Source organism: Panthera leo, chromosome E1, assembly GCF_018350215.1.
Source record: "Panthera leo isolate Ple1 chromosome E1, P.leo_Ple1_pat1.1, whole genome shotgun sequence".
Classification (NCBI taxonomy): Eukaryota; Metazoa; Chordata; class Mammalia; order Carnivora; family Felidae; genus Panthera; species Panthera leo.
Genome location: NC_056692.1, coordinates 2421081 through 2432933, shown reverse-complemented (window position 1 = coordinate 2432933; position 11853 = coordinate 2421081). Strand labels below are relative to the sequence as shown.

Here is an 11853-nt window from a genome sequence, read left to right as displayed (position 1 = left end):
TTTAAACTCTGCCAGGAAAACCTCAAAGGGCTTCTTGGGGTAGGGAGGAGAGCTGAGGTTGGGGAGCTCTGCTCCCCCGCCTGTCCTGTTCCTCGGTGCTGCTGGCTCCCAGGGAGGGGGGCTGGGGGGGGGGGAGCTCTCTCCATCACCCACTGCTGCCAGAGCCAGCGCTTGGAGGGGCGGCCAGACACTGGGGACATGGCTTGGCCCACCTCCCTGGAGGCAGAGGGAGGGGTGCTAAGGTCCAGAGAGGGTTCTGGGGCCAGCGTCCTCTCAGCTTCCTCAACCAGGCTGAGGGTGCCTGTGGGGAGCGGCGTGGCCTGCCCCAAGGGTCCCAGATGGCCCTGCACCCACCAGCCCCCCTGGCCTCAAGACCACCTTCTTTCTCTTTCTCTCACCGGGGAACGCCAAATGCTCCCCGGGAGACCTGGAACCATCTCTTTCAGAGACCTTAAGCTTCACCATCTCTCCCCACCCTCCGGGGCCTTGGCAAACCAGCGCTCTCGAAACTTCTTCCCTCTCCTCACCCCTCCAGATGGGTCACCTTGAAAGTGCCTTCTGACCAGCACCCGGCACCCCTGACTCGCATCTTCCTAGACTGCGTCCCCAGCAACGGGACCGGGTCCGTTTCTGCTCTGCTCCTTCAGAAAGCAGATCCGATCCGGCTCTGCCCAAAGCCTCGTGAGCCGATAGATCACTGGGCTGGGAACAAGGCTGGGTTCGCAGGCCAACTCTGCGATGGGCAGAGGTGACCTGTACTGGGTCCCTGACTCTCTGGTCCTACCTGCCTTCCTTCCCTCGCGTTCATCCAGGCATCTGTCTAGGCTACAGGCACTCACCGGTGCCTTCCTCTGCCTGGCTCTGTTCTAGAACGTGGGGGCCCATGGCAGACGTGGCCCCTGCTCTCAAGTTCAGAGCCCAAGCCCTGTACCACTGGGATTTGGGATATTTCTTGGGATGCCTGGGTGGCTCACTCGGTTAAGCGTCCAACTTCGGCTCAGGTCATGATCTCACGGTTTGTGAGTTCGAGCCCCGCATCGAGCTCTGTGCTGACAGCTGGGAGCCTGGAGGCTGCTTCCGATTCTGTGTCTCCTTCTCTCTCTGCCCCTCCCCTGCTCACACTCTGTCTCTCTCAAAAATAAATAAATATTAAAAAAGGAGAAAGAGAAACCAAAGGAACCTAGCATGCATCCTAAAAATGATACAAATTGTTGAAAGAGAAAGCAAACTTGGTTGAAAGGGTAAAATCCAAAAGTAGGAGGTTATTTTTTTTTATGTTTTTATTTTATTTTTGAGAGAAAGAGCGTGAGGGGGGAGGGGCAGAAAGAGAGGGAGACACAGAAGCCGAAGCAGGCTCCAGGCTCTGAGCTGTCGGCATAGAGCCTGACGCGGGGCTGGAACTCACAGAATGCAAGAAAGATCATGACCTGAGCTGGAGTTGGACGCTCAACTAACTGAGCCATCCAGGCACCCCCAAAAGCAGGAGTTTAGAAAAAAGATAAATTTATAAAAGGAAAAGAAGGGGCGCCTGGCTGGCTCAGTCAGCACATGTGACTCTTGATCTCGGGGTTATGAGTTCGAGCCCCACGTTGGGCGTAGAGTTTACTTAAAAATGAAATAATAATTTTAAAAAACTCAAGGGCTTGTTGAAAGCACAGCAAGGACCATTGATTGGCCCAATGCAACTTAAACTATTCTGTGCCACAGGAAAAGAATGAAATCTCCAATTTATGTAAAGTTGTGGTTTCATTAATATAAAACCTGATAATAAAGACTGTAAAAACCTAGAAGCTAAATTAACTTAGAAGCAAAACTCTCAACATAGTATCAGAATACATTGATGAATTAAAAGAAGATTAACGCTGTAAGTAAAGGTTCATTCCGGGGGCACAAAGTTGATTTTGTAGAGAAAGCTATCAACATAATTCGTGACATTAACAAATTAAGGAAGAAAAATATGATCATGTCGAGAAATGCTGAAAGGAATTTGATTAAATGTCAGCATCCATTCCTTCAAAAAAAAATTAAGAATACAGGGGATATCCTAATGGCTAAACACTAAGAGAATTTCGATTAAAGAACCATACAGGGATGCATACGGACAATGTTATAATGCATTCAAGAGAATCAAAGAAAGAAAGAAAACAACACTGGTTAAGTATCTCTTTGCTTTTTTGATCACAGGACTATGCGCCTAAGCACTCTAGAGACCATAATAAACAACTCTTGGAGTTAGAATTTAATAAGGTAGATAGTAGGTAAATATTTTTTATCTTCTCAAAAAGTCACAGAGAGGGGAACCAGGCTGGCTCAGAACAGCACGAACACTTGACCTCAGGGTCGTGAGTTCAAGCCCATGTTGGGCGTAGAGATTACCTTTTTAAAAAGTAAACAAATGTTTTAAACATCTCGGGGTCATGAGTTTGAGCCCTGTGTCGGATGTAGAGATTACTTAAAAAAAAAAAAAAAAAAAAAAAGATGGAGGGAAACCTACTTACTTTGCCACATAACAGAAAACACACTGTGAAAACTACCTAAATCAAATGAATATAGCTTGGTGTATGGGGCGCCTGCATGGCTCAGTTGGTTGAGAGTCTGGCTCTCGATTTCGGCTCAGGTTGTGATCTCACAGTTCATGAGTTTGAGCCCTGCATCGGGCTCAGGGCTGATAGCGTGGACCCTGCCTGGGATTCTCTCTCTCCCTCCCTCTCTGCCCCTCCCCTGCTCACTCTCTGTCTGTCTGTCTCTCTCTCTTTCAAAATAAATGATAAACATTAAAAAAAAAATTTTTTTCCCCCTTGGAGCTCCTGGATGGCTGAGTCAGTTGAGCATACGACTTCAGCTCAGGTCATGATCTCACAGTTCATGAGTTCGAGCTCCACATTGGGCTCTGCACGGTCAATACAGAGCCTGCTTGGGATTCCCTCTCTCCTCTCTCTCTACCCACCGCCATGCTCTCTCTCTTAAAATAAGTAAATAAACTTAAAAAGATTTCTAAATAATAATAAATAAATAAATAGTTTTCTTATTGACTAAACTCTATGCCCAACATTTGGCTCAAACTCACCAACCCCAAGGTCAAGAACCACACGTCCTACCAACTAAGCCTGCCAGGCTCCCTAGATTTTTTTAAAAGTAAAGTGAGGTTGAGAAAACTAAAAAGTAAAACCGGACTCTGAATTACACCACACATAAAAAGAAATAAAGATCAGGGGAATTGAAGGGAAAATAAAAATTTTAATGAAATTAAAATCCAGTCTCCCCCCGCCCCCCCCCCCGCCAACACCCACAAAAATCTAGACAATAGGAATATACCCTAGTGACTGGACACCCAGAAACTACAAAAAAACTAGACATGTGAAGGAAGACCTAACACTTTTTAACAAAGAGGCAAACATTGCTTAGGGCAGGGGGGCAGGGCAGAATTTTGCAATGCAGAAAACAGTTTCTATCTGTAGCTGTCAAGGAGCTTGAACAGATTCAGGGAAGAATGACCCAACGGAAAAAAATACCACGCAGCCATCTAAAAAATAATATATGCAGGGGCGCCCGGGTGGCTCAGCCGGTTGAGTGTCCGACTTCGGCTCAGGTCATGATCTCACAGCTTGTGAGTTCAAGCCCCGCGTCGGGCTCTGGTGCTGACAGCTCGGAGCCTGGGGCCTGCTTCGGATTCTGTGTCTCCCTCTCTCTCCGCCCCTCACCCACTCGCGTTCTGTCTCTGTCTCTCTCAAAAATAAATAAACATTAAAAAAAATGTTTAATAAGTTAAATAAATAAATAAATATACGCATTCGAGCTCTACCAGGTGACGTAATGGCACAAGAAATTTATTGAGTGAAAAACAGTGAAATGCACAGAAGTGGGTCTAATAGGATCCAGTTCTGGCATGAAAACGAGCAAACCCCAGCAGGTTGTGCGCGTGCATTCGCGTGTGCGTATACAACTCATTCGTGATGAAATTGTGTATACGGATGCTTGTGCAATAAAGCTATCTTTCAAGGTAAATCCTAACTCGTTGCAGGCAAACCAACAGAAATAAAGCCCAAGAAAATAAAAAGTAGCTCTAAACCCATCCACGTAGGTCACAGTAAACACCGTACTGTGCACCTGTCCGTCCCTTTGTTGTTGTTTTTTTTTTTTTTTTCCCTACGCGTGTGTGTATACTTTCACCCCAATCAGGGTCCTAACGGTTCACATTGTTTTTTGAGATCTGTTTCTTCCGGTCCACTTTCCCCATGTCCCTGGGCATTTGCTGAGGCTGTTCTCTCTCCCCAACCACCCCACCCTTTAAGGCTCTAAGAAACCTGCCATTGGAAGCCCCTGAGTAGAAAGCCGTTGACCGTTCTGAATATTCTCCTCACTGGCTTCCTCCCCTCCCTGGAGGCACGTTGAGGTCCACCTGGCAGGAGAGTTTCTCGTGTATTCCTCACCTCTCCCGTTAAACTGGGGAGCTCCTTGGGAGCAGGAAGTCTGTCTCTTTCATAAGTGTATCTTCACGGCGCCTAGAATGCACACAGTAGGCACTTCATAAGTATCGCCCAACAAAGGGATGTAGGCTTCCTGCCTCTCTTGCCCTGGGCCATCTCAAAGACAGTATGAAAGAAGGAGCGATCTGGAAGGTAGACGCTTGGACACTGGATGAAGAAGTCAAAGCTGGGAAGCAGGACCCCCGAGGCCCAGGCGACCCCCAAGTCACCCAGATCGCCTCCCTCCCCTTCCCAGAGCTCTTCCGAATGCTCAGAAAGGAACAACCCACACGCAGGGCTCCGTGTGTGATATATATTTATATATATAATTGCTCTCATTCTATTGTACTTTATCCTCTTTTTACAGTAGATCCGACACAGGCATTAAATAACTGCAGAGAGAGACCACTGGGGTGAGGGGAATGCAGGAAAACATGGGGACCCCGAGGGAAGAGACTCAGATCCAGCGAGAGGGGAGGAGGGAAGGGTCCATCTGAAGGGGGGGGGGCGGTGTGGAGGCTGCAGGGTCAGAAAAGAAATGGGGAGTTAGAGAGGGCAGAAATGAAGGGCACGATCACTCAAGAACACCAGAGGCCCCTCATGTGACATTCTATGGGCACTACGGGGTCGTTTAAAAACGCCAAGGGGTCCCGAAGGAGATGGGCCAAGAAGTTCAGAGCCTAGACTGGGGGGGAGCTATTGGCAGCGTTTAGGGCCGAGGGGCAGAGGAGAGGGGAGGAGCTAGTGATTAGTTGATAACGTGCTAAGAGAAGCCAGAGGGAGGAGGGGGGTGGCTCCGGGCCCAGGGGAAGGAGGTGAAACAGTCCCATAGCCAGCTGACGTTTCCAAGGTGGCCACTGGGGACCCAGCCAAAATGGCTGCCCTCCCCCAGCGCTCCAGGGAAAGGGAACTTGAAGGATATTCTGGGAACACAAACAGGGAGACAGTGAGCCGTCGGCGGCAAAAAAACAAAGTGGATGTTCAGCCTAGGTCAACCCCATCCCTCCGAGGAGTGCCTGTTTGGGTGACAGGAAGAGAACTTTCAAGAAGAACCAACAGGGACTCCTCTTCCAGACCCTCGTTCCCAGCTCGCGCCAGCCACCGCAGGGTGAGGAGAAAAATGTGCCAGAAGACAGGGAAAAGGCCACCGAGCCACCTCGTCCTCAGTTACAGACAGCTGTCGTTCGGAGGAGGGAACGGGGATGGAGAGGACATGGGGACACCCCTGCCAATGCCAGAGGAGCCGGGTAAAGTCAGTAGCCACCAAGACGGTGACGGTGTCGATGAGGCAGAAAGCGTGGGAGAGACAAAGGAAGGTGAATGGAGGGCCACGTTCGTGTCTGCAAACCAGGGATGGAATGAGATGTGTGGGGGGCGGGGGGGGAGGTGGATGAGGGTGAAGGCAGGTGCGAAGGTGGGCAGGTGGGAAGGTGGGCGGGCAGGCAGGCATTTTCTATTGCTCTCTGGGGACAGCGGGGGTGGAGACCCCCCACTCACAGCTAAGCCAGAACCAGAATGGCCCCCAACTCCTCGGGCCGGCCTTCCTGGGATCCTGCCTCCCTGCCTCTGACGGAGCTGGAATCCGGAGGGGAGGGTGGAGACGGGAGGGAAGTCAGGGGACCACAATGGCCATCAGGCTGGGTTCACAAGTAAAGAAAAGGGGCGTGAGGCTCAAACAAGTCATAGCTCTGTTATAAAAAATACCTTTGGGGCGGGTGAGGGAGGGATCAGGCAGGGTCAGGGACATTCCAGAGGCATCCATAGGAAAGAGGTGGGGGCAGGAGGAAGGGGCCTCAGGTTTTGTTGATGCGGAGTTTGAAGGCCACGCGGCCCGCGAACTTGTCCCGCTCATCGTCTGTGGCGATGTTGGCGGCATTGATCCGGCATTCTACGTTCACCTCCACATTGGGGGTCACGTTCAGGAACTTCACGGCCACCAGGGGCTGCGTGTAGTTCACCTGGGCCAGAGGAGGAGAGCACAGGTCCAGGCCCTTGGCAACTCCAGCCTCCTCCCCAAGGACCCCGCTCCCCGGGAGGAGCCACCGGGCCGGGCCTCCCACGATACTTACGTGGAACTTTTTGCCATAGTAAGGGAAGTACATGAGGTCGATGCTGCCGTTGGCAGGGAACATGACAAAGTGGCCGAGGTTCTCAGCATCTTCGTCCCGCTGTGGGGGAGCAGGAGGGTAGGGGGAGAGCGGGTTAGGGGCGGCAGGAACCCAGAAGCTCTCCAGACTGCCCTCTACTCTTCCTTCGCCCCAAGTGATTTCTGGCTCCAATCTGCTTCCCTTGGGCTGTGAGTCTGTGTGTGCGTGTGTGCAGCAGGGGCTGTCCTGTCTCTCCGTCAGACTGGGAAGTCCTGAAGGGTGTTAATGACCCTGGAGCCGCCCCCTTATCCTCCCACACCACCTTCTTACCCCGGTCTCAGCAATCGGTTTCTGGAGCAGAGCCAAGAGAGAACAGATAAGTGAGTAAGGGCTCGGAAGGAAGGGGAGGGTGTGTGCGTGCGCGTGTGTGAAGGGGGACGGGAAGTTTCTAGAGAGGACAGAGGAGGGGGCCGCAGGGTTCCCAGGACAACTGAGTGGTGGCAGGTGGCCCGAACTACCAGAAACCTAAAAAGAACTGAAGAGCAAGGTGAGACACGGGAGGGGGAGCGGAAGACACGGTGATCAGGGACTGGAGAAGGTGGAAGGGGTCAGGCATAGAAGCAGAGGCCGAGGCTTCTGCTTGGGTGGGCTCAGAGAGGTGGGTGTCCAGCCACGCGAGAGCTTCTAGAGAGAAGCGAGAGTGGTGGGAGCCCCTGGGAGTTGGAGCCACGCTGGCGCGCCCTCTTACCCCCTTGTCCCTAGAGTGACGGGGCCTCTGACAGCGAAGGAGACAGAAAGACACGAGTGAATTACGTGCAGGCCAAGAAAGGCAAACAGATGGGCAGGTGGACAGGGCCCCACAAACTCACCTTCCCCACACAGGTAACATTCATGCTCTGATTCGCTCCCGCGTAGAAGTTGATGACCTGGAATGAAGAGAGAGGACGAGGAGTTAGAGAAACAAGGTGGCGAAGACACACGTGTCCAGCCTCCCGCCCTCCACAGAACCTGGCCTCCCACGGCCCCACGCCTCTGGTTCTCGAAGCCGCTCAAACCTCCCCAGATCGCCCCAGTGAAAGGAAGCAACTGCCCGCAGATGATGACCCCAGCCCCCTCCTTCATTCTCCCTGGGGACCAAGGTCACACATACCCGGTTCATCTTGATGAAGACACAGGGCTGCCCGGTGCTGTAACCATAGTGGGTCGGGTCCCCGATGCCAGAGCAGTCGCCCAGCTGGGTCCGGTTGAACTGGCAGGCACGCTTCGGGTAGTTGAGGACTCCGTTGTCTGGCTGTTCGTAATAGCGCCCAGGGCGGCAGACGTCATTCTTCTGGGCTTGGATGGAATCATTGTAAGCTAAGGAGGCGGGGGAGAGAGAGAGAGAGAGTCACGGGGCCAGTGTTCTGCTTCCAGGGTCCCCCGATCGCCTGCCCAAGCCCCTGCACGGCCACATCAGCGGCCCCTCACTCACGCTCCAAAAACTTGTTGAGCTTCTGGACATGCTGGTCCCAGCTTTCAGTGTCACTGACGTTGACAATGACATCAAGGTTCTCAGTCTTGGGGCGAATCATCAAGCCTGTACCAGACAAGTAAATATACGTATACGTATGCATATCCGACGAGGGACCACACACGGAGGGAGGAAGCCAGACACAGGGAGCAGCAGGGTGATGGCCGGGGTGAGGACAGGGGGAGATCTCCTGTGACCCCACAGCACCTTCCCAGATCACAAAGCTCTCAGCTGCGGGAAACGGGAAGGAGGCGGACTTCAAGGACTTCCCCGCATGTGGTAACCGGGTCATCAGAAGCCGCATCACTCACCCGGTGTGGTCAGTCGGTCCTGGTACTTGGGGGTATGGTCAGAGACCGTCTGCAGCATGACCCACATGGTGAGGGTGAACATGGCCGTGAGGAAGCCATAGAAGACGAGGTAGAAGAGGAGGATAAAGGCTGGGGAGGAGGAAACAGGGTCAGCGGGTTCCAAGATGACCTCACCTCTCCCCACAGACCCCTCTCCCACTCAGACGTCCTGCACCGGGACGGGTCACAGAGTCTCGGGGACATCCGAGAGCCTGCCCCTGGGAGCAAAATGAGACGAGCTGGAAGCAGGCCCTGGTGTCTGGCGTCCAGCCATGACCCCCACCCCCTCCGGTCCCATAGTGAAGCCCAGCCTCGTGGAGGCCGCAAGAGACCTAACTTCTCGTTGCTGGGCCAACCCCAAGTACAGGCCGCGGTCATTCGGCATCAGATTCCGTTCCCAACTTGTCAACCATTCGCGGCCCTACAAAGGCACAGCACCTGTTACTGCCTCATGGGTCCTCGTGCTTAAAGCTGTCCGGCGCAATGAGTTTCCAAGCTGGCCCTGGCCACCATTCGCAACCAAACTCTCACCCCACCCCTCAGAGCGCGGACCCTCACGTTCAGACAGCAAGCTCTTCTCTCTGCTGGCGCCCCACAGAAGTGGCACCTTGGACGCAGCTGCCGTCTAGCTACGAAATCGCTCAGAGCTGCCCGGAACCTTCAGCGGTCACCCCACCCCCCAGTTCACGCACAGCACCCGGGGAGAGGCGGTTGAGCAAAGGTAGAATGTCCCGGAGGCTTCCGGGCGGGGAGCAGGTCCTTGCTGTATGTGACATGTAACTCCGTCACTCCTCAGCCTAAGTGTCTGCTGTTGCCACCACCCAGGAACCCCTGTCCTTCTATCTCAGACGACACTGTCCCCATGAAGCTTCTCCAGGTTTCCCCCGAGCCATCACGGATCCCTTCAACCCCAGGGACCGGACTCCCCAGTTTCCTGAAGGCGAGGACTGCCCTGGTGGGTGGGCTGATGGGAACAGTGTTCAACCGGTGTGGAGGAATCGTAGGTTGGGTCACAACAGGCTCCCCTATGCTTGACCTCCCAGCTTAACAATCCCTTTTGGAAGAATGCCACCCTTCACCTGCACTCAAGCCCAGCACCAGACCCTCGCCTGCGGACAACTCCCTCTACACCCGAGTCTCGCAGTCCCGCTGTGGCTTGGGAAGGTCTGGACACTCTGCCGGATGATGTATGCGCACGTCTCACCACTGGTGACCACTCCTCCCTCCGCCTGCGACATCGGAGCCGGACCTCCAACCTCCAAAACCTCCCAGGGCCACCCCTCTCCAACAGCCCCCCACCCACAAAGCAGCCACAGAGAAAGCTCCAAACAGCAGCGGGATACTGACAACTTCCGCTGTGAAGAGCCCCCCCCCCGCGGTCCCCCCCACCTCTCCAAGACCCGCCCCCTCATGAATGTTCCCAGGGTCCAGGGGATGGGCACGAGCTAAAAATAGACGGGCTTGGCGAGCTAGTGAGAGCCAGAGGGAGGGAAGGGGCGCTCTTCTGGGGAAGGGGGGGGGGCGGCCGTGTGCAGCGGACCTGCCCGGAGAGGGAGCGCCAGCGCCGCGGCGCGGACACGCGCGCAGAGCCCGCGACCCCCCGCGCGAGGGGGCTCCGCGGGGGGCGGGAAGGCGGCAGTGACCTACTTTCTCCGCCTCCGCAGCGGCCGGCCGGGGAGATTAGACCGGCGATTCGGCCCCCTCCCAGGCCGGAGCCAGGCAGGGCGGGGGGGTGGGGGGGGGAGGGCAGGACGCCGAGGACCCGGGAAGGGAACCGGGGCCGAGCCCGCGGGACCTGGTGCCCCCCGGGGCGTCGCCCGGAGGACCCCCGCCCCGCCCCGCGCGCGGCCCGCCCTGCGTACCCCAGCTGGTCCCGGTGCGGCCCATGAACTGGTGCGTCCTCGGGTTCCACACGAACTCCTTCCACTCCTCAACCACCTGCCCGCAGCTCTTCGTCTCCTTCTGGATGACCATCTCGGCGGCGGGGGGCGAGTCCCGCGCCGGGCGGGGGGCTGCGGAGAAGCTGGGGTGCGGCGCGCAGAAGCCCCCCCGCCACGCTCCGGAACGCGCGGGGAGCGAAGGCAGCGGGGGCGAGGGAGACCCTCCTCAGATGGGCAGCCGCTGCAAATTCCGGGGTGCACGGCCACGCGCTGCGGGGTGCTGGCAGCGCGGCGTGGGATGCACCGATCCTAGCGCCCCCCCACCCCGCCCCCGGGCTCCGATGAAAAGGGGGCTGTCAGAGCAGGGGAGGTGAGAAAGAGGAAGGGGTGCGACGCAGCCTCACCCCCCAAACCTTCTAGAAACAAAATGAAAAGGGATGCAAAAACAGACGGCTGCAAAACCCGAGCGAGGCGCAGAAAAAATAGGGGTGCAAGGAGGCGAGGGAGGGGTGGGGGAGGGGGCTGCCCCGAAATCCAAGATGCAAAGAGGCCGTGGGGAGGGACCGGGTGGCCGCTCAAGGCTCTTCCGCCAAGCGGAGACCGCCACACCAGTGGTGGCTCGGCCGCGGGGGTGGGGCAGGGACGCGCAATTGGGGGACAGCCAGGGATGGGGGTCCCCCGGGCGGAGGCTCCGCTCCTCAGCAGTGCGGGGCCGGCAGTCGCGGCGCGCAGTCTTTATACTCGGCGGCGGTGGGGGGCCCGCCCCCTTCCCACCCCCAGAAGCCCCGCCTCCTCGCCGCTGGCCCGGGCGACCTCATGCATATGCAAATATGGAGAGAGGGATTGGGTCCGCCCCCCTGCCGCCTCTTTAAGACCCGGAGGTCTCTCCCCTCCCCCCACCCCAGGTACCACACTGGATCAGGTGGGAGAAGGGGATGGAGGGCGTGTCCGGGCGGAGTGGAGGGAAAGGGAACCCCTGAGAGAGACAGAGCTGGAGAGGGAAGCCGATCTTTGCGGCGAAGGGGCCCCAGGCCGGCCGTTGGAGACTAAGATCCGGAGACAGACAGGGCCAAATGTGAGAGGGACAGAGAAAGAGCCAGAGACCAAGAAAAACAGAAGGCACCAGCCAGGGCGCTAGACCCGCCGGGATGGAAGCTAGAACAGGCCACACAGGATGGAGAGAGGCCACCACAGGAGGGAAATTCCCTTTGGGGGAGCCGCTACCAGCTCCCCCCAACACCTCCTTCTCCAATCCCACAGCCCCTGGTTCTCTCCAAGCCTAGGGGCTTCCCCATGTCCCCACCCAACTCTCCCCGTCACCACATCCCTAGCCCCTAGCACTGCCCGGAGGCCCCAGCCGGGATCCAGATCTCCTCAGGTGTTGTGTCCCCCCCCAACCCCCAGGCGTGAACTCCCCCTCCCCATTTGCCCATTGGGGTCCACAGACATGGCCCATTTGAGCACCTGTTAGAGACTTTGTGCAACTCTAGCCCTGGGGAGGCAACCTCGCAGTTCTCACCGGGCTCCAGAGACCCACAGTCTAGTTGGGGGGGGGGGTGT

The 11853-nt window shown here is 56.1% G+C and overlaps 1 protein-coding gene across 3 annotated transcripts; it reads right to left on the bottom strand.

The window, feature by feature from the left end:
- Positions 1 to 4772: 4772 nt before the first annotated feature.
- ATP1B2 (ATPase Na+/K+ transporting subunit beta 2) lies at positions 4773 to 10990 on the bottom strand. Of its 3 annotated transcripts, none has more exons than XM_042916952.1 (7): positions 10276 to 10990; positions 8375 to 8503; positions 8025 to 8129; positions 7704 to 7909; positions 7423 to 7479; positions 6536 to 6634; positions 4773 to 6424 (listed from the first exon to the last, which is right to left on the bottom strand). In XM_042916952.1, the coding sequence occupies exons 1-7, from the start codon at positions 10385 to 10387 to the stop codon at positions 6260 to 6262; spliced, it is 873 nt and encodes a 290-aa protein (XP_042772886.1). In that variant the 5' UTR covers positions 10388 to 10990; the 3' UTR covers positions 4773 to 6259. The 3 variants fall into 3 exon arrangements, with proteins under 3 accessions (XP_042772886.1, XP_042772887.1, XP_042772888.1); XM_042916953.1 differs by lacking the exon at positions 10276 to 10990 and adding an exon at positions 10061 to 10078; XM_042916954.1 differs by lacking the exon at positions 10276 to 10990 and adding an exon at positions 8852 to 8870.
- Positions 10991 to 11853: the final 863 nt, after the last annotated feature.